This window comes from Cetorhinus maximus, chromosome 9 (assembly GCF_964194155.1).
Source record: "Cetorhinus maximus chromosome 9, sCetMax3.hap1.1, whole genome shotgun sequence".
NCBI lineage: Eukaryota > Metazoa > Chordata > Chondrichthyes > Lamniformes > Cetorhinidae > Cetorhinus > Cetorhinus maximus.
This window is the reverse complement of record NC_135887.1, coordinates 23,092,045-23,112,988: the sequence shown is the minus strand read 5'-3', so window position 1 is coordinate 23,112,988 and position 20,944 is coordinate 23,092,045. Positions and strand designations below refer to the sequence as shown.

The window sequence follows — 20,944 nt, the reverse complement described above, 5'->3', positions numbered from 1 at the left end:
TTGGTTTCTGAAGCAAACAGGCAGAAATTTAGGAACGAGTTTGAAAGAGTAAAACAAAGTAATTTTGACCGGTGGATGTGGACGTTAAAAATAGAGACAACCTATGCCGCTCTTAGGGATGTAATTCTTTTGGTAGAATTTAAAGAATCAATCCCTTCAGTAGTGAGAGCTCATGTGGAGGAACAGAGGGTTGATTCTGTAAAACAAGCAGCGGAGATAGTTGATGATTATGAGTTCATTCATCGAACTAAACCTTTTTTCCGTCACCCTTTCAAATTGGAAAAGGATAAAAAGTGGGAAGGTGAAAGGAAGGCAGGTAGTCAGGGAAGGGAAGGAGTAGCTGGAAGTTCCCAGGAAGTTTTTTCTCAGAATAAAAAGGAAGGTGCTGAAGGTAGAAGTGACATTTGAAAATTGAAGCGTTTTCATTATAATAAAGTGGGGCACATGACATCAGTGTGTTGGAGATTGCAGGAAAAATCTGTAGGAATTATTGGGGTACAGAGAAGCTCTGGAAGTAAAAGTACTGTGTTCTGAGGTTCTGGCACAGGAGAAACCAATGGTTTGTGTACAGGTGAAACAAGGAGAATCAGTGAAAGCTAAAGAAGCGGGATTGTGTTCACAGTTTACTCAAGAGAATTCTGAGGAGCAGGTTGCAGAAATGTTTAAAGACTTTGTGTGTGAAGGGAAAGTCTTTACATATGTACAGGGTGGAGTAGGTAAAGATGCTAAAATTTTAAGAGACACAGGGACTAGTCAATCCTTAATGTTGTGGGATAGTGATATTTGTTGTTCAGAGGGAGTGTTGCAGGAGAAGGTAATAATAAGTGGGGTTCATGGGGATGCTAAATCTATTCCATTGTGAAAGGTAAATTTAAAGAGCAGATGGAAGTCAGGTAAAGTCATAGTTGGAGTGGTGGAAAAATTGCCCATTGCAGGGGTTCAATTTATTCTGGGTAATGATCGCAAATGTTGGTAATGCCTGTGGTAGTTGAGCAGCCTGTAGAGGTGTTTTCCACAGAAGTTCTACAGAAGGAACATCCTGGATTGTTCCCTGATTGTGTTATAACGAGATCAAAGGCCCTTAGGGAAGAACAAAATAAACAAGATATGCAGGCAGTTCAACAGTAAGAAGAAAGTGCCGAAATGCAATTAGCTGGCACTGTATTTGATAACATTGTTCAGGAGGAAGGAATGCAGGACAGTTCAGTTGAAATGTTTAACTCAAAGAGGTTAGTGGAGTTACTGAAAAATGATTTGTAATGAAAGCAGTTATATCAGAAAGCATATTCAGAAACTGAAACAAAATGTATCCCCCAGTATGTTATTATCTTCGGGAAGATATTCTGATGAGAAAGCAGCAGTCAGATGGTGTTTCAGCAAATGAAAGCTGGAGGGAGGTGCATCAGATTGTTATCCCATTAGGATATAGAAATGAGATTCTGAGGATTGCTCATGAAATTCCAATGGGGGAACATTTAGGAATTAGGAAAACACACAAAAAAATACAGAGGTTCTTTTTTTGGCCAGGATTGCATAAGGATATAGTCAAATCCTGTGGAAACCTGTCATATATGTCAAGTAACAGGAAAATCACAAGCAGTGATTAAGCTGGCATCTTTAATTCCAATACCAGCATTTGAAGAACCTTTTGCCAGGGTCATGATTGATTGTGTGGGACCCATCCCTAAGACTAAAAGTGGAAATCAGTCAAATTACTAACAATAATGGATGTGTCTACTAGGTTTCCTGAAGTGATACCTTTAAGAAATATTACAACTAAGAAGATTGTGGAGGAGTTAATTAATTTTTTTTACAAGGTATGGTTGGCCTAAAGAAATACAATCAGATCAGGGGTCAAATTTCATGGCACAGCTGTTTAAGGAAGTAATGAACAGTTTGGGGATAAAACAGTTTAAGTCAACAGCTTATCATCCAGAGTCACAAGGAGCTTTGGAAAGATGGCATCAAACCTCAAAAACTATGATAAGAGCATACTGTCAGAATTATGCACAGGATTGAGATACAGGGATTCCATTTTTGTCATTTGCTATTAGAAACACTCCTAATGCATCGACTGGTTTTAGCCCTTTTGAACTAGTTTATGGTCATGAGGTAAGGGGACCACTGAAATTGATTCAGGAGAAATTGGTGGGTCAAAATTCAGAAACTACTCTCCTGGATTACATTTCATATTTCAGGGAAAGATTGAACAGAGCATGTGAGTTGGCCAGGGAACATTTAAAGATCTCACAGCAAGTGATGAAAGTGAAAGCAGATAAAAAAGGCTAAAATTCACAGTTTTGTTTCTGGAGAGCAAGTACTAGTTTTGTTACCAGTTCTAGGTGATTCATTAAATGAAAGATTTAGTGGGGCTTACAAGTTTAAAAAGAAATTGCGTGAAGTAAATTATTTAATATATACTCCAGATAGAAGAAAGAAGCAGAGGGTGTGTAATGTAAATATACTTAAAAAGTACTTTGACAAGGAAGAGGAACAAAAAGAGATGTTGGTGATGGTGGATGATGAGAAGAGATATAAGTGCAGGACCCTGAAATTGACTTTCCTCTAATCAAATTGGATAATGAGGGGGTGCTTGAAAATTGAAATGCAAATTTTTGTTACCTTCCAAACAAGTGTCAAAGTGATTTGGAAAAGCTATTGCAGTCACACAATCCTATTTTGGAAATAAGTTGGGAAAGACACATTTAGCTTTACATGATGTATGCATAGAAATATCATCTTCAATAAGACAACAACCTTGTAGATTAAATCCGGCAAAGTTATGACAAGTACAAAAAGATTGCATACTTAAAAATGATATAATTGAGTCTAGTTGCAGTAACTGGAGTTTGGCTATTGTACTCGAACTGAAACTGGATGGAACACAAAGACTGTGCGTGGACTATCGAAAAGTGAATGCGGTGACAAAAGTGGATTCATATCCCATACCACGGTTGGAGGATTGCATTGAGAAAGTGGGACAATCGAAAATTATCACAAAGAATGACTTGCTAAAAGGATATTGGCAGGTACCATTGTCAGAGAGATCAAAGGAAATATCAGCTTTCATAATGCCAAGTGGACTATATCAGTTTAAAGTCATGTCATTTGGTATGAAGAATGCACTTACGACATTTCAAAGACTGACAAACAAAGTAATTGCGGGTCTAAGCAATTGTGCAGTTTATATTGATGATCTAATTGTTTCAGTGAGATGTAGGAGGAGCATTTACAGCACCTGGAAGAATTATTTACTCGACTACAAAAAGTTAATTTGGTGATTAAGTTGGCTGAAAGTGAATTTTCAAAAGTTCAAGTTGTGTCAGTAGGCCATACCATTGGACATGGTAAGGTGGCTCCGAAAGATGTGAAAGTCAAGGCTTTTGTGAATTTCCCAGTGCCTACAACAAAACGAGAAGTTTTGAGATTTCTGGGCATGAGTGGGTTTTACTGGAAATTTGTATCAAATTTCAACCAAGTGTTGCTCCACTGACTGAACTATTAAAAAAGACCAAGAAGTTTCAATGGGCACTCTAGTGTCAGAAGTAATTCGATAGTTTGAAAACTGTATTAGCTATGACACCAGTATTGGCAGTACCCAATTATGCCAAGCAATTCAAGTTGGCCATTGACGCAAGTGATATAGGCATTGGGGCTGTACTGTTACAAGAAGATGGCACTGGAAGTAAAAAACCGATAGGGTATTTTTCACGGAAGCTGAATGTACAACAGAGAAGATATTCAATGATTGAAAAAGAGACTTTGAGTTTGGTGTTAGCATTGCAGCATTTTGATATTTATGTTGCAAACAATTCATCAGAAACAATCATTTATACAGACCATAACCTGGTTGATGTTTCTGGACAAATTTCAAGACTAAAGTGCAAGACTTTTCATATGGAGTCTATTATTACAACCATTTAATCTACATATTATACGTGTTGCTGGAAAGGAAAATCTGCCCGCTGATGCATTATCAAGAGTTTGAAGCTTAAAGGAAAATGGGACATTTTAAAAAAGAACCCGGACACTGAACTGGAGTGATTTCTGTTGATACCAAGGACTTGCGTATATATATAGTTATGTTAATGCATGTATCTGGTAATGTAATACTGCAATAAGTATAGGAAATAGTATGAGATGGGTTATTAAAATGAAGCCGTCTTTTAGAATTATGATGGTTCATTTTCTGATAAGGAGGGGGATGTTATGAGGCTATTAATGCATATAATATTTTGGAAAATATTTTTCTTTTAAAATAGAGGTTTAGTCGGTGGGTATGTCTTAATTGGATTAAAGACAGCTAGTCTGGGTGCTTTGATGTGCACTAGTTCTGATATGTAAGAGAGATAGTGTGCATTTGCATTTTTTGAATAGAGCTTTCAAGAAGTAGGATGAAAACTGACACCTTTCTAGCAGCTACCAAGCAATATGTTAATATTATTAATAAAATTGGTACTATGAAAGGGGTTTCATTGTTAAAAGGTAAAGTTCAAAGAGGCTGGTGACACAATGAGAATTTGAATACAATTAGTGGTGGTAAGTATAACTTCAGCAGTTTTCAGGTGTGTAGATCGGAGGCAATGTGAGATCAAAAGGCAGCTGTAAGCCTCCAACTGGCTCCACAGGAACCAAAGTGAAAAGAACCTCATTTTGAATTTGTAAGATGAAATGCTTTGCCTGGTGTTTGGTTAAGTCTATGAGTTGGTTGTTGCCTTAATGGAGATTAGTTTGGGAATTTGTTAAAAGTTATGATAGTAGTAATTTGTAGCCATGTATATATATATTTAACCTGTGTAAATTAATAAAATGTTTCATTTAGTTTAATGTAAAACCTCAAGAACTGATGGTCTGATTCCTGAATTTAGAGTCGCATCTCAAACATAACACTTAAAATTATAGGTTATGACAGTTGTTTAAAGTTTCCCTCTGGGATTTTTAAATAACTTCGTTTTACCAGCTGCATCGGTCATAACAGTGCTCTCACTGTGTGCTTGCACTCTGTGTTCTCACTGTGTGAAATCAGTGCGTGCTCTTACTGTGTGCTTTCACTGTGTGCTCTCACTGTGTTCTCAATGTGTGCCCTAACTGTGTACTCTGTGTGTCTTTCCTGTCTGCTCTCACTGTGTGCATTGCCCGTTAACTCTCACTATGTTCTCTCACTGTGTTCTCTCGCTGTGTGTTCATGCTGTGTGCTCTCACTGTGTATTCTCTCTGTGTGCTGTCACTGTGTGCTCTCCCCGTATGCTAACACTGTGCACTCTCACTGTGTGCTTTCACTTTGTGCTCTCACTGTGTGCTCTAACTTTTTGCTCTCACTGTGTACTCTCAGCAAGTGGTCTCAATGTGTGATCTCACTGTGTTTTCTCCCTGTGGGCTCTCACTGTGTATTCTCACTGTGTGTTGTCACTGTGTGCTCTCAGTTTGTGCTCTCACTGTGTAGCCGCACTGTGTGCTCACAATGCACACTCTCACTGTGTGATCTCACTGTGCTTTCTCGCTGTGTGCTCTCACTATGTATTCTCACTATGCGCTCTCACTGTGTGCCCTCACTCTGTTCTCTCACTGTGTGCTCAAACTGTATGCTCTCACTGTGTGGTCGCACTGTGTGCTCATACCGCATGCTTTGTGTGATCTCACTGTGTGTTCTCCCTCTGGGCTCTCACTGTGTATTCTCACTGTGTATTCTCACTGTGTGCTCTCACTTTGCACCCTCACTCTGTGCTCTCACCATGCGCTTGCACTCTGTGTTCTCACTGTGTGTTCTCTGAGAACTGCCTCTGTGCTCTCACTGTGTGCTCGCACTGTGCGCTCTCATCATGTGAAGTCACTATTTGCTCCTACTGTGTGCTCTCACCATGTGCTCTCACGGTGTGCTCGCTCTGCCGGTTCACAATGTGTGTTCTCACTAGGTGGCCTGTGTGGCTTCCTTCCGTGCTCTCACTGTGTGCTCTCAATGTGCGCTCTTACTGCATGTTCCAGCTGCGTGCTCTCACTGTGTGCTCTCAGTGTGTGCTCTTACTGCATGTTCCCGCTGCGTGCTCTCACTGTGTGCTCTCCCTATGTGCTCTTTGTGCACTTACTGCGTGCTCCTGCTTTGTGCTATTGCTGTGTGGCCTAACTGTGTATTTTCACACAGTTCTCTCACTGTATGAGGTGTTTGCTGTCACTGTGTGTCTTCTCTGTGTTTTCTCAACTTGTGTTCTCAATGTGTGTGCTGTGTGCTCTCACTCTGTGCTCTCATTGTGTGCTCGTACTGTGGGTTCTCATTGTGTGTTCTCACTGTGTGTTCTACCTGTCTGCTCTCACTGTGTGCCCTCACTCTATTCTCTCGCTGTATGCTCTCTGTGGTGTGCTCTCACTGTGTAGTTGCACTGTGTGCTCACACTGCACGCTCTCACTGTGTGATCTCACTGTCCTTTCTCCCTGTGTGCTGTCACTGTGCATTCTCACTGTGTGCTCTCACTATGTGCCCTCACTCTGTGCTCTCACTGTGTGCTTGCACTCTGTGTTCACACCCTATGTTCTGTGTGCACTCCCTCTGTTCTCTCACTGTGTGCTCAAACTGTGTGTTATCAATGTGTGGTCACACTGTGTGGTCTCAATGTGTGTCCTAACTGTGTGCTCTGTGTACCCTCCCTGTCTGCTCTCACTGTGTGCTCTCACTATGTGCTCTCATTGTATGTTCTCACTGTGTGCTCTCACTGTGTATTCTCACTGTGTGCTCAAACTGGGTTCTCAATGTGTGCCCTCCCTATCTGCTCTCGCTGTGTGCTCTGCCTGTCCACTCTCACTATGTGCTCTCGCTGTGTGCTTTCACTTTGTGCTCTCACTGTGTGCTCTTACTGTGCGCTCTAACTTCTTGCTCTCACTGTGCACTCTCACTGTATGATTTCACAGCATACTTTCACTGTGTGTTCTCACTGTGCGTTCTTGCTGTGTGCTCTCAGTGTGCGTTCTCACTGTGTAGCCACACTGTGTGCTCACACTGCACACTCTCACTGTGTGAGCTCACTGTGCTTTCTCCCTGTATGCTTTCACTGTGTATTCTCACTGAGTGCTCTTACTATGTGCCCTCATTCTGTTCTTTAACTTTGTGCTCTCACAATGTGCTCTCAGCATGTGCACTCACTGTGTAGTTGCACTGTGTGCTCTCAATGTGTGATCTCACTGTGTCTTCTCCCTGTGGGCTCTAACTGTGTATTCTCACTGTGTGCTCCTACTTTATGCCCTTACTCTGTGCTCTCACTGTGTGCTCTCTGTGCACTCCCTCTGTGCTCTCACTGTGTGTTCTCACCATGTGAAGTCACTATGTGCTCTCACTGTGTGCACTCACTGTGTGCACTCACTGTGTGCTCTCACGGTGTGCTCGCTCTGCCTGTTCACAACGTGTGTTCTCACTATGTGGTCTATGTGGCTTCACTCTGTGCTCTCACTATGTGCTGTCACTGGGTGCGCTTACTGTGTACTCACACTATGTACCCTCACTGTGTACTCTCAATATGTGCTGTCACTGTGTGTTCCCACTGTGTGTTCCCACTGTGTGCTCTCAGCGTGTGCTCTCCCTATGTGCTCTGTGTGCACTTACTGTGCACTCCCGCTTTGTACTCTCAAGGTGTGCTCTCACTGTGTAGTTGCACTGTGTGCTCAAACTGCATGCTCTCATCATGTGATCTCACTGAGTTTTCTCCCTGCGTGCTCTCACTGTGTATTCTCACTGTGTGCTCTCACGATGTGCCCTCATTCTGTGCTCTCACTGTGTGTCTGCACTGTGTGCTCTCACCATGTGAACTCACTGTGTGCTCTCCCTGTGTTCTCTCACTGTGTGCACTTACTGTGTGCTCTCACAGTGTGCTCGCTCTGTCTGTTCACAATGTGTGCACTCACTATGTGGTCTGCACAGCTTCCTTCAGTGCTCTCACTGTCGGCTCTCACTGTGTGCACTAACTCTGTACTCTAACTCTGTGATCACACTGTGCTCACATTGTATGCTCTCATTGTGTTGTCGCACTGTATGTACTCACTGTGTGTTCTGTGTAACCTCTCTGAGTGTTCACAGTGTTCTCTCCCTGTGTGCTCTCACTGTGCGCTCTCACTGTGTGCTGACACTGGGTTCTCTCATTGTTTTCTATCCTGTGTGCCAACACTGTTTACTTGCACCGTGTGCTCTCACTGGGTGCACTCACTGTGAAAACACAATATGTACTCTCACTGTGTGCTCTCACTGTGTATTGCACTGTGTGTTCTCAACGTGTGCTATCACTATGTGCTCTCACTGTGTGCTCTTACTGTGCGCCCTCACTGTGTGCTATCACAATGTTTCCTCCCTGTCTGCTCTCACTTTGTGCTCTCACGGTGTGCTCGCTCTGACTGTTCCAAATGTGTTTTCACACTGTATGCTCTCACTATGTGCTCTCATTGTATGCTCTCACTGTGTGCTCTCACTGCATGTTCCCACTGTGTGCTCTCACTGTGTGTTGCATTGTGTGTTCTCAATGTGTTTTCAAACTATGTGCTCTCACTGTGTGCTATCACTATGTGCTCTCACTGCGTGCCCTCACTGAGTGCTATCACAATGTTTCCTCTCTGTCTGCTCTCACCTTGTGCTCTCACGTGTGCTCACTCTGGCTGTTCCAAATGTGTTTTCTCACTGTGTGCTCTCACTCCGTCCTCTCATTGTATGGTCTCATTGTGTGCTCGCACTGTGTGTTCTCATTGTGTATTCTCACTGTGTGCTCTGTGTGTAATACCTGTCTGCTCTCACTGTGTCCCCTCACTGTGCGCTTTCACTGTGTGCACTCTCTGTCTGCTCTCACTAATTTCTCTCCCTGTGTGCCCACACTGTGTGCTTTCACTGCATGCTTTCACTGTGTGCTCAAACTGTGTGTTATCAGTGTGTACTTGCACTGTGTGGTCTCAATGTGTGTCCTAACTGTGTGCTCTGTGTGCCCTCCCTGCCTGCTCTCACTGTGTGCTCTCAGTGTGTACTCTCACTATGTGCTCTCACTGTATGTTCTCACTGTGTGCTCTCAATGTGTGCTCCCATTGTGTGCTCTCACTGTGTGCTTTCACTGTGTGCACTTATTGTGTGCTCTTCTTGTGTGCTCACACTGTATTCCCTCAATGTGTTGTTGCACTGCGTGTTCTCACTGCCTCTCACTGCACTGTTCTATGTGACCTCCCTGAGTGCTCACAGTGTAGTCTCACTGTGTGCTCTCACTGTGTGCACTAACTCTGTACTCTAACTCTGTGATCACACTGTGCTAACATTGTATGCTCTCATTGTGTTGTTGCACTGTATGTACTCACTGTGTGTTCTGTGTAACCTCTCTGAGTGTTCTCACAGTGTTCTCTCCCTGTGTGCTCTCACTGTGTGCTCTCACTGTGTGCTGACACTGGGTTCTCTCATTGTTTTCTATCCTGTGTGCCAACACTGTTTACTCGCACTGTGTGCTCTCACTGTGAGTTCTCACTGTGTTCTCTCACTATATGCCCTCAATCTGAGCTCTCACTGTGTGCTTGCACTCTGTGTTCCCACCGTGTGTCCTGTGTGCACTCCCTCTGTTATGTCACTGTCTCCCTCTGTTATGAGACTGTGTGCTCAAACTTTGTGTTATCAATGTTTGCTAGCACTGTGTTCTCAATCTGTCTCTTAATTGTGTGCATTCTGTGCACTCCCTATCTGCTCTCACTGTGCACTCTCACTGTATGTTCTTACTGTGTGCTCCCAATGTGTACTCCCACTGTGTACTCTCCCAGTGTCCTAAATTTGTGTGATCTCACTGTGTGCTTTCACTGTGTGCTCTCTCTATGTGTGCTTGCTGTGTGCTCTCACTGTGTGCTCTCTCTGTGTACTCGTGCTGTGCATTCTTACACTGTGCTCACACTGTCTGAGGTGTTTGCTCTCAATGTGTGTTCTCACTGTGTGCTGCTTGTGCTCTCATGTGTATTCTCACTGGGTGCTCTCACTGTGTGCTCTCACTGTATGTTCTCACCGTGTCCTCTCAATGTGTGCTGTCACTGTGTTCTCTCACGGTGTGCTCTCCCTGTGTGCTCACACTGTATGATTTCATTGTGATGCCGCACTGTGTGTTCTCAATGTGTGTTCTGTATGACCTCCTTGAGTGCTCAGTGTGCTCTCCCTGTGTGACCTCACTCTGTGCTTTCACTCTGTGCTCTAACTCTGTACTCTCACTGTGTGTCCTCACTGTTTGCTCACACTGGGTTCTTTCACCGTTTTTTCTCCCCGTGTGCTCTCACTGTGTATTCTCACTGTATGCTCTCACTATTTGCCCTCACTCTGCTGTCATTGTGTGCGTGCACTCTGTGTTCCCACTGTCTGCACTGTGTGCCCTCCATCTGTTCTCTCACTGTGTGCTCAAACTGTGTGTTATCAGTGTTTGCTCGCACTGTGTTCTCACTGTGTGCCCTCACTGTGTGCTCTCACTGTGTGCGCACACTGTGTGTTCTCAATCTATGTCCTAACTGTGTGCTCTGTGTCCCCTCCCTATCTGCTTTCACTGTGTGCTCTCATTGTGTTGTCGCACTGTGTGCTCTCCCTGTGTGCTATCATCGTGTGCTCTCATTCTGCACTCGAACTCTGTGCCCTCACTGCATGCTCTCACCATGTGCTCACACTGGGTTCTTTCACTGTGTTCTCTCTCTCTGTGCTCACACTGCTTGCTCTCACTGTCTGCTCTCATTGCCATTTCTCCCCATGTGCTCTCACTGTGTATTCGCACTGTGTGCTCCCACTGTGTGTGCTCTCACTGTGTGTTCCCCCTGTGTGCTCACATTGTATGCTCTCCTTGTGTTGTCACACTGTGTGTTCTCACTGTGTGCTCTGTGTGACCTCCCTGACGGCTCACAGTGTGCTCTCCCTGTGTGCTCTCACTCTGCACTCTAGCTCTGTGCTCCCACTGTATGCTGACACTGGGTTCTCTCATTGTGTTCTACCATGTGTGCTCACACTGTTTACTCTCACTGTGTGCTCTCACTGTGTTATCTTCCCATGTGCTCTCACTGTGAATTCTCACTGTGTGCTCTCACTATGCGCCCTGAATATGAGCTCTCACTGTGTGCTTGCACTCTGTGTTCCCACTGTGTGTACTGTGTGCATTCCCTCTGTTGTCACACTGTGTGCTCTCACTGTGTGCTTGCACTGTGTTCTCAATCTGTGTCTTAACTGTGCGCTCTCTGCATACTCCCTGTCTGTTCTCACTGTGCACTCTCAAGATGTGCTCTCACTGTATGTTCTCCCTGTGTGCTCCCAATATGTGCTCTCACTGTGCACTCCCCCTGTGTGCTAACTTTGTGTACTCTCACTTTGTGCTTTCGCTGTGTGCTCTCACTCTGTGCTCTCACTGTGTTAGCCCGCTGTGTGCTCTCACTGTGTGCCCTCACTCTGTACTCTCACTGTGTGCTCGCATGGTGTATTCTCACACTGTGCTCACACTGTCTGAGGTGTTTGCTCTCAATGTGTGTTCTCAGTGTGGGCTCTCAACTTGTGTTCTCACTGTGTGCTCTGTGTGCTCTCATGGTGTATTCACACTGGGTGCTCTAACTGTATGATCTCATTGTATATTCTCACTGGGTGTTCTCACTGTGTGCTGTCACTGTGTGCTCTCATTTCCTGCTCTCACTGTATGTTCTCACCGTGTGCTGTCAGTGTGTGCTCTCAATCTCTGTGTTCCTTGTGCGCACACAGTCGGTGCTCTCACTGTGTCCCCTCAATGTGCGCTCTCACTGCGCGCTCTCAATGTGTGATCTCGCTTTGTTCTCTCACTGTGTGCTCACACGGTGTGCTGTCCCTGTGTGCTCAAACTGTGTGCTCACACTGAATGCTCTCATTATGTTGTTGCACTGTGTGTTCTCACTGTGTGCTCACACTGGCTTCTTTCACTGTGTTTTCTCCCCGTGTGCAGTCATTGTGTATTCTCACTGTATGCTCTCACTATGTGCCATCACTCTGAGCTGTCACTGTGTGCATGCGCTCTGTGTTCCCACTGTCCGCACTGTGTGCACTCCATCTGTTCTCTCACTGTGTGCTCAAACTGTGTGTTATCAGTGTTTGCTCACACTGTGTTCTCACTGTGCGCTCGCACTGTTTGTTCTCAATCTGTGACCTAACTGTGTGCTCCGTGTGCCCTCCCTGTCTGCTCTGACTGTGTGCTCTCACTGTGTGGTCGCACTGTGTGCTCACACTGCACGCTCTCACTGCGTATTCTCACTCTGTGCTCTCAGTATGTGCCCTCACTCTGTGCTCTCACTGTGTGCTCCTGCTGTGTGCTCTCACTTCGTACTCTGACTGTGTGCTCTCACTGTGTGTTCTCATTGTGCGCACTTATTGTGTTCTCTCCTTGTGTGCTCACACTGTATGCTCTCACTGTGTTGTCACACTGTGTTTTCTCACTACGTGTTCTATGTGACCTCCCTGAGTGCTCACAGTGTGCTCTCCCTGAGTGCTCTCACTGTGTGGCCTAACTCTGCAATCTAACTCTGCGCTCACACTGTATGCTCTCACTTTGTACTCTCACTGTGTGCACTTATTGCGTGCTCTCACTGTGTGCTCACATTGTATGCTCTCATTGTGTTGTTGCACCGAATGTTCTCACTGTGTGTTCTGTGTGACCTCCCTGAGTGTTCACAGTGTTCACTCACTGTGTGCTCTCACTCTGCACTCTAGCTCTTTGCTCTCACTGTATGCTCTCACTCTGTGCTGACACTGGGTTCTCTCATTGTGTTCTACCCTGTGTGCTCACACTGTTTACTCACTCTGTGCTCTCACTGTGTTTTCTCCTCTTGTGCTCTCACTGTGAATTCTCACTGTGTACTCTCACTATTTGCCCTCAATCTGAGCTCTCACTGTGTGCTTGCACTCTGTGTTCCCAGTGTGTGTAATGTATGCACTCCCTCTGTTCTCTCACTTTGTGCTCAAACTGTGTTATCAATGTTTGCTAACACCGTGTTCTCACTGTGTGCTCTCACTCTGTGCTCGTACTGTGTGTTCTCAATCTGTGTCTTAACTGTGTTCTCTCTGTGCACTCCCTATCTGCTCTCACTGTGTGCCCTCACTGTGTGCTTTCACTGTATGCTCTCACTGTGTGTTCTCACTCTGTGCTCTCACTCTGTGCTCTCACTGTGTGTGCTCGCTGTGTGCTCTCACTGTGTGCCCTCACTGTGTATTCTCACTGTGCATTCTCACACTGTGCTCACACTGTCTGAGGTGTTTGCTCTCAATGTGTGTTCTCACTGTGGGCTCTCAACTTGTATTCTTACGGTGTGCTCTGTGTGCTCTCATGGTGTATTCGCACTGGGTGCTCTAACTGTGTGATCTCATTGGGCATTCTCACTGGGTTCTCTCACTGTGTGCTGTCACTTTGTGATTTCATTTCCTGCTCTCAATGTACGTTCTCACTGTGTCCTCTCAGTGTCTGCTCTCACTCTCTACGCTCTCACTGGGTGCTCTCACTGTGTGCTCTCACTGTGTGTTCTCAATCTGTGTCCTAACTGTGTGCTCTGTTTGCCCTCTCTATCTGCTCTCACTGTGTGCTCTCATTGTGTTGTCGTGCTGTGTGCTTTCCCTGTGTGCTTTCATTCTGCACTCTAACTCTATGTCCTCACTGCGTGCTCTCACTGTGTGCTCATGCTGGGTTCTTTCATTATGTTCTCTCTCTGTGTGCTCACACTGCTTGCTCTCACTGTGTGCTCTCACTGTGTGCTCATGCTGGGTTCTTTCATTATGTTCTCTCTCTGTGTGCTCACACTGCTTGCTCTCACTGTGTGCTCACACTGGGTTCTTTCATTATGTTCTCTCTCTGTGTGCTCACACTGCTTGCTCTCACTGTGTGCTCTCACTGTGTCCTCTCATTCTGCGTTCTAACTTTGTGCTCTCACTGTGTGCTCTCACTCAGTGCTCTCACTGTGTGTTCTCACTGTGTGCTCTCACTCTGTGCTCACACTGTGTGTTCTCACCGTGTGCTCTCACTCTGTGCTCACACTGGTTTCTTTCATTGTGTTTTCTCCCCGTGTGCTCTCACTGTGTATTTTCACTGTATGCTCTCACTCTGTGCCCTCACTCTGAGCTGTCACTGTGTGCATGCACTCTGTGGTTCCCACTGTCTGCACTGTGTGCACTCCATCTGTTCTCTCACTGTGTGCTCAAACTGTGTGTTATCAGTGTTTGCTCACATTATTTTTTCACTGTGTGCTCTCACTGCGTGTTCTCAATCTGTGTCCTAACTGTGTGCTCCATGTGCCCTCCCTGCTCTGACTGTGTGCTCTGATTGTGTGCTCTCACTGTGCACTCTGAGCATGTGCTTTTACTGTGTGGTTGCACTGTGTGCTCACGCTGCGTATTCTCAGTCTGTGCTCTCAGTATGTGCCCTCACTTTGTGCTCTCACTGTGTGCTCATGCTGTGTGCTCTCACTTCGTACTCTGACTGTGTGCTCTTACTGTATTCCCTCACTATATTGTTGCACTGCGTGTTCTCACTGCCTGTACTATGTGACCTCCCTGAGTGCTCACAGTGTGCTCTCCCTGTGTGCTCTCACCGTGTGGCCTAACTCTGTACTCTAACTCTGTGATCACACTGTGTGCTCTCACTTTGTACTCTGACTGTGCGCTCTCACTGTGTGCACTTATTGTGTGCTCTCACTGTGTGCTCACATTGTATGTTCTCATTGTGTTGTCGCACCGAATGTTCTCACTGTGTGTTCTGTGTGACCTCCCTGAGTGTTCACAGCGTTCTCTTCCTGTGTGCTCTCACTGTGTGCTGATACCGGGTTCTCTCAATGTTTTCTAATCAGTGTGCCAACACTGTTTACTCGCACTGTGTGCTCTCACTGTGTTTTCTCCCCATGTGCTCTCACTGTGAGTTCTCACTGTGTGCTCTCACTATTTGCCCTCAATCTGAGCTCTCACTGTGTGCTTGCACTCTGTATTCCCACCGTGTGTACTGTGTGCACTCCATCTGTTCTGTCACTCTGTGCTCAAAATGTGTGTTATTAATGTTCGCTAGCACTGTGTTCTCACTGTGTGCTCTCACTCTGTGCTATCACTCTGTGCTCGTACAGTGTGTTCTCAACCTGTGTCTTAACTTGTGTTCTCTCTGTGCGCTCCCTATCTGCTCTCACTTTGAACTCTCACTATGTGCGCTCACTGTATGTTCTCACTGTGTGCTCCCACTATGTATGTTCCCTGTGTGCTAACTTCGTGTGCTCTCACTGTGTGCTCTCACTGTGTGCGCTTGCTGCGTGCTATCACTTTGTGCCCCCACTGTGTACTCTCACTGTGTGCTCTCATGGAGTATTCACACAATGTGCACTCACTGTTTGAGGTGTTTACTCTCAATGTGTGTTCTCAATGTGGGCCCTCAGCTTGTGTTCTCACTGTGTGCTCTGTGTGTATTCGTTCTGGGTGCTCTAACTATGTGAACTCATTGTGTGTTCTCACTGGGTATTCCTAGTGTGTGCTCTCAGTGTATGCTCTCAGTGTGTGCTCTCACTCTCTGTGTTCCCTGTGCGCCCACAGTCTGTGCTCTCACTGTCCCCTCACTGTGTGCTCTCACTGTTTGCTCACACTTTGTGGTCTCACTGTGTGCCCTCCCCGTGTCTCACACTGTATACTCTCATTGTGTTGTCGCACTGTGTGTTCTCACTGTGTGTTCTATGTGACCAACCTGAGTTCTCACAGTGTGCTCTCCTTGTGTGCACTCTATGTCTGTGCCCTCACTGTGTGCTTTCACGTGCGCTCACACTGGATTCTTTCACTGTGTTCTTTCTCTGTGTGCTCACACTGCTTGCTCTCACTGTGTGCTCTCACTGTGTTTTCTCCCCATATGCTGTCACTGTGTATTCAAACTATGTGCTCTCACTGTGTGCTCTCTGTGTGTGCTCTCACTGTCTGCTCTCCCCTTGTGCTCACACTGTATGCTCTCACTTCGTACTCTCACTGTTTGCACTCCCTGTGTGCTCTCACAGTGTGCTCTACCCGTGGGCTCACATTGTATGCTCTCATTGTGTTGTCGCACTATGTGTTCTCACTGTGTGTTCTCTGTGACCCCCCTGAGTGCTCACAGTGTTCTCTCGCTGTGTGCTCTCCCTGTGTTTTCTCACTCTGCGCTCTCGCTCTGTGCTCTCACTGTGTGCTCACACTGGGTTCTCTCATTCTACCCTGTGTGCTCACACTGTTTGCTCTCGCTGTGTGGTCTCACAGTGTTTTCTCCCCATGTGTTCTCACTGTTAATTCTCACTGTGTTCTCTCACTATGTGCCCTCAATCTGAGCTCTCACTGTGTGTTTGCACTCTGTGTTCCCACTGTGTGTACTATGTGTACTCCCTCTGTTCAGTAACTGTGTGCTCAAACTGTGTGCTATCAATGTTTGCTAGCACTGTGTTTTCACTGTGAGCTCTCATGTTGTGCTCTCACTGTGTGTTCGCACTATGTGCTCTCAAGCTGTGTGCTCTCTGTGCACTCCCTGTCTGCTCTCACTCTGTACTCTCACGATGTGCTCTCATTGTGTGTTCTTACTGTGTGCTCTCACTGTGTAGTCGCACTGTGTGCTCACACTGCACACTCTCAATGTGTGAACTCACTGTGCTTTCTCCCTGTATGCTCTCACGGTGTATTCTCACTGTGCACTCTCTCTCTGTGCCCTCACTCTGTGGTCTCTCTCTGTGCTTGCACTCTGTGTTCTCACTGTGTATTCTGTGTGCACTCCCTCTGTTCTATCAATGTGTGCTCGCACTGTGTGTTCTCACTGTGTAAACTCACTGTGTGCCCCCACTGTGTGCTCACATTGTGTGTTCTTACTGTGTACTCTGTCTATGTGCTCTCACTGTGTGCTCTCACTGTGTGCTCTCACTGTGGGCTATCACTGTGCCCTCTCACTGTGTGCTCTCGCAGTGTGTCCTCCCTGTCTGCTCTCACTGTGTGCTCTCACAGTGTGTCCTCCCTGTCTGCTCTCACTGTGTGCTCTCACAGTGTCCTCTCACAGTGTCCTCTCACCTTGTGCTCTCACTTTGTGCTCACTCAGGCTGTTCCAAATGTGTTTTCTCTCTGTTTGCTCTGTCTCCATGTCTGTTCTCACTGTGTGCTCTCACTGTGTGCTGTCTCTGTGTGCTCTCACTATGTCCTCTCAATGTATGTTCTCACTGTGTGCTCACTCTGTGTATTCTCACTTTGTGCTCCCACTTTGTGCTCCCAATGTGTGCTCTCACTGCGTTCCCTTACTGTGTGCTCTCACTGTGAGCTCTCTCTCTGTGTTCTCACACTGTATGCTCTCATTGCATTCTCACACTGTATGTTCTCACTGTGTATTGTGTGTGCCCTCCCTGAGTGCTCACAGTGTGCCCTCCCTTAGTGCTCTCACTGTGTGCTTTCACTGTGTTTTCTCCTAATGTGCCCTTACTGTGTATTCTCACTGTGTGCTCTCACTATGTGCCCTCACTCTGAGCTCCCACTGTGTGCATGCACTCTGTGTTCCCACTGTGTGTACTGTGTGCACTCCATCAGTTCTCTCTCTGGGCGCACAAACTGTGTGTTATCAATGTTTTCTCGCACTGTGTTCTCACTGTGTGCTCTCACTGTGTGCTCACACTGAGTGTTCTCAATCTTTGTCCTAGCTGTGTGCCCTCCCTGTCGGCTCTCACTGTGTGCTTTCAGTGTGTGCTGTCACTGAATGCTCTCATTGTGCGTTCTTACTGTGTGCTCTCAGTGTGTGATCACACTGTGCTCTCACTGTGTGCTCACATTGTGTGCTCTCACTCTTTGCTCTGCCCATTTAATCTCACTGTGTGCTGTCACTGAGTTCACTTGCTTTGTGCTCACACTGTGTGCTCTGACTGTGCTCACTCTGTGTGTTCACACTGTATGAACTCATTCTGTTGCTCTCATTGTGTGCTCCCACTCTTTACTCACACTGTGTGCTCTCATTGTGTGTTCTCATTGTGTGTTTTCACTGTGTGGTCTGTATGCCCTCCCGGTCTGTTCTCACTTTTTGCTCACATTGTGTGCTCTCACTGTGTACTCTGCCTGTTTACTCTCATTATGTGCTCTGACTTTGTTCTCTCGCTTTGTGCTCACACTGTGTGCTCTGACTGTGTGTTCTTTCTGTGTACCCTCACTGTGCGCTCTCATTGTGTGTTCTCAATGTGTTTTTGCACTATGTACTCTCACTGTGTGCTCTCACTTTATGTTATCACTGTGTCCTCTCACTGTGTGCTATCACTGTGTCCTCTCACTGACTGCTCTCATTTTGTGCTCTCATGGTGTGCTTGCTCTGGCTGTTCCAAATGTGTTTTCTCATTGTGTGCTTTGTGGATATTCCGTGCCTGTTCTCGCTGTGTGCTCTCACTATGTGCTGTTTCTGTGTGCTCACACTATGTGCTGTTTCTGTGTGCTCACACTATGTCCTCTCATTGTATGCTCTCACTGTTCGCTCACGCTGTGTGCTCTCACTGAACGCTCTCCCTGCACGCTGTCCCTGTGTGCTGCCAATGTGTGCTCTCTCTGTGTGCTCTCACTGTGTGCTCTCCCTGTGTTCTCACTCTGTATGCTCTCATTGTGTTGTCGCACTGTGTGTTCTCAGTGTGTGTTCTGTATGCCCTCCCTGAGTTCTCACAGTGTGCTCTTCCTGTGTGCTCCCACTGTGTGCTGTCTCTGTGGGCTCTCACTATGTCCTCTCACTGTGTGCTCTCACTGTGTGCTCTCATTGTGTGTACTCAATCTGTGTCCTAACTGTGTGCTCTGAGTGCCCTCCCTGTCGGCTCTCAGTGTGTGCTCTCAGTATGTGCTCTCGCTGTGCGTTCTCACTGTGTGCTGTCAGTGTGTACTCTCACTGTGTAGTTGCACTGTGTGCTCACACTGCACGCTCTCACTGTGCGATCTCACTGTTCCTTCTCCCTGTGTGCTCTCACTGTGTATTCTCACTCTGTGCTCTCACTGTGTGCTCACACTGTGCCCTGTCACTTCATACTCTGACTGTGTGCTCTCACTGCGTGCACTTATTGTGTGCTCTCACGGTGTGCTCACACTGTATGCTCTCGATATGTTGACGCAGTGTGTGACCTCCCTGATTGATCACAGTGTGCTCTCCCTCTGTGCTCTCACCATGTGCTCTTGCTCTGCATTCTAACTCTGTGCTCTAACTCTGTGCTCTCACTGGGTTCTGTCATTGTATTCCCCCTGTGTGCTCACACTGTTTACTCTCACTGTGTGCTCTGACTGTGTTTTCTCCCCATGTGCTTTCACTGTGTATTCTCACTTTGTGCTCTCACTATGTGCCCTCACCCTGAGTTCTCACTGTGTGCACGCACTCTGTGTTCCCACTGTGTGTACTCAATGCACTCCCTCTGTTCTCTCACTGTGTGCTCAAATTGTGTGTTATCAGTGTTTGCTCCCCATGTGTTCTCACTGTGTGCTCCCACTGTGTGCTCGCATTGTGTGTTCTCAATCTGAGTCCTAAATGTGTGCTCTTTGTGCACTCCCTATCTGCTCTCACCGTGTGCTCTCACTATGTGCTCTCACTGTATGTTCTCACTGTGTGTTCTCACTGTGTGCTCTCAGTGTGTGCTTTCATGTGTAATCGCACTCTGTGCTCACACTGCACACTCTCACTGTGTGATCTCACTGTGCTTTCTCTTTGTGTGCTCTCACTGTGTGCTCTCACTATTTGCCCTTACTCTGTGCACTCACTTTGTGCTTGCACTCTGTTCTCACTGTGTGAACTCCCTCTGTTCTCTCACTGTGTGCTCAAAATGTGTGTTATCAATGTGTGCTCACACTGTTTGCTCTCACCATGTGAACTCACTGTGTACTCTCACTGTGTGCTCTCCCTCTGCGCTCATATTGTGCGTTCCCTCTGTATATTCTCTCTATTTGCTCTCACTGTGTGCTCTCACTGCATGCTCTTACTATGTGCTCTCACTGCCTGCTCTCACTGTGTGCTCCCACTGCCTGCTCTCACTGTGTGCTCTCACTGCCTGCTCTCACTGTGTACTCTCACCGTGTGTTCTCACCGTGTGTTCTCATTGTGTGTCTGTGTGCCCTCCCTAGCTGCTGTCACTGTCTGCTTTTACTGTGTGCTCTCACTGTTTGCTCTCTTTGTGTGTTCTCACTGTGTTGCATGTAGTGTCTGCTCTCGCTGTGTGCTCTGCCTATGTGCTTGCACTATTCGCTTGTACAGTCGCAGTTTAGTTATTAAGGACAAATCTCTTTTTCGGGCATTAGGATTGCAAACATCTTGTGGACCAAACTGGTACACGGGAGGAGCCAACAACAATAGTTACGTGGTGGTACTCTTTCTCACCTGCTTCTTGATGCCCCTGAGCCTGATCATCTTCTCCTATGTCAGTTTGCTGGTGGTTCTTCGAGCTGTGAGTATGGAGAACCTTTCTGCTCTGATTTTCTATCCTCCTGTCTAATCGCTCATCCTGTGGTTCAGTTTCTCTATGGATATCACTCGCCCTCTGATAAAAACTCAAACCTCGACAGTGCATGTTGGGAGGCTATTCTTCTATGGAAGCGCCCTAAGCACATACTGGGGTGCGGGATGATCAGCAGCAATAGGCGGCCTGGCTGATTTTGCTTCCTCTCCCCTCCCCCTTGCCAACCCCTCACCCATCCCCCCTCTTCCCCTCGCCTTTTTCTCCCTCCCCTCCTCTTCCCAATCCCTTCCCCACCTTCCATACCCCTCCCTTTCCGCCGTCCTTCACCCCTTCCCCTTCCCCTCTCCCCTTCCCATCTTCCCCTGCTCTCCCCCTCCCTTCCCCTCCCCATTCCTCCTCTCCTCCCCCCTTCCCCTCCCCTCCACCTTTCCATTCATTCACCACTCCCCCTCTTCCCCTCCTCTCCCCCCTTCCCCTCCTCTCCTCTCTCTTCCCCTCCCTCCCCCCTCTTCCCTCACCTCCTCCATGTACCTGTCCTGGGAGTGTTTGATGGGAA

At 46.7% G+C, this 20,944-nt stretch overlaps 1 protein-coding gene across 1 annotated transcript in view; it reads left to right on the top strand.

The window, feature by feature from the left end:
• LOC144684447 (pinopsin-like) overlaps positions 1–20,944 on the top strand; it is a 75,304-nt gene that overhangs the window by 50,447 nt on the left and 3,913 nt on the right. The window contains exon 3 of the mRNA XM_078548237.1: positions 20,231–20,376. Within this exon, the coding sequence (XP_078404363.1) occupies positions 20,231–20,376 (146 nt within the window). The remainder of the gene's footprint in view (positions 1–20,230; positions 20,377–20,944) is intronic.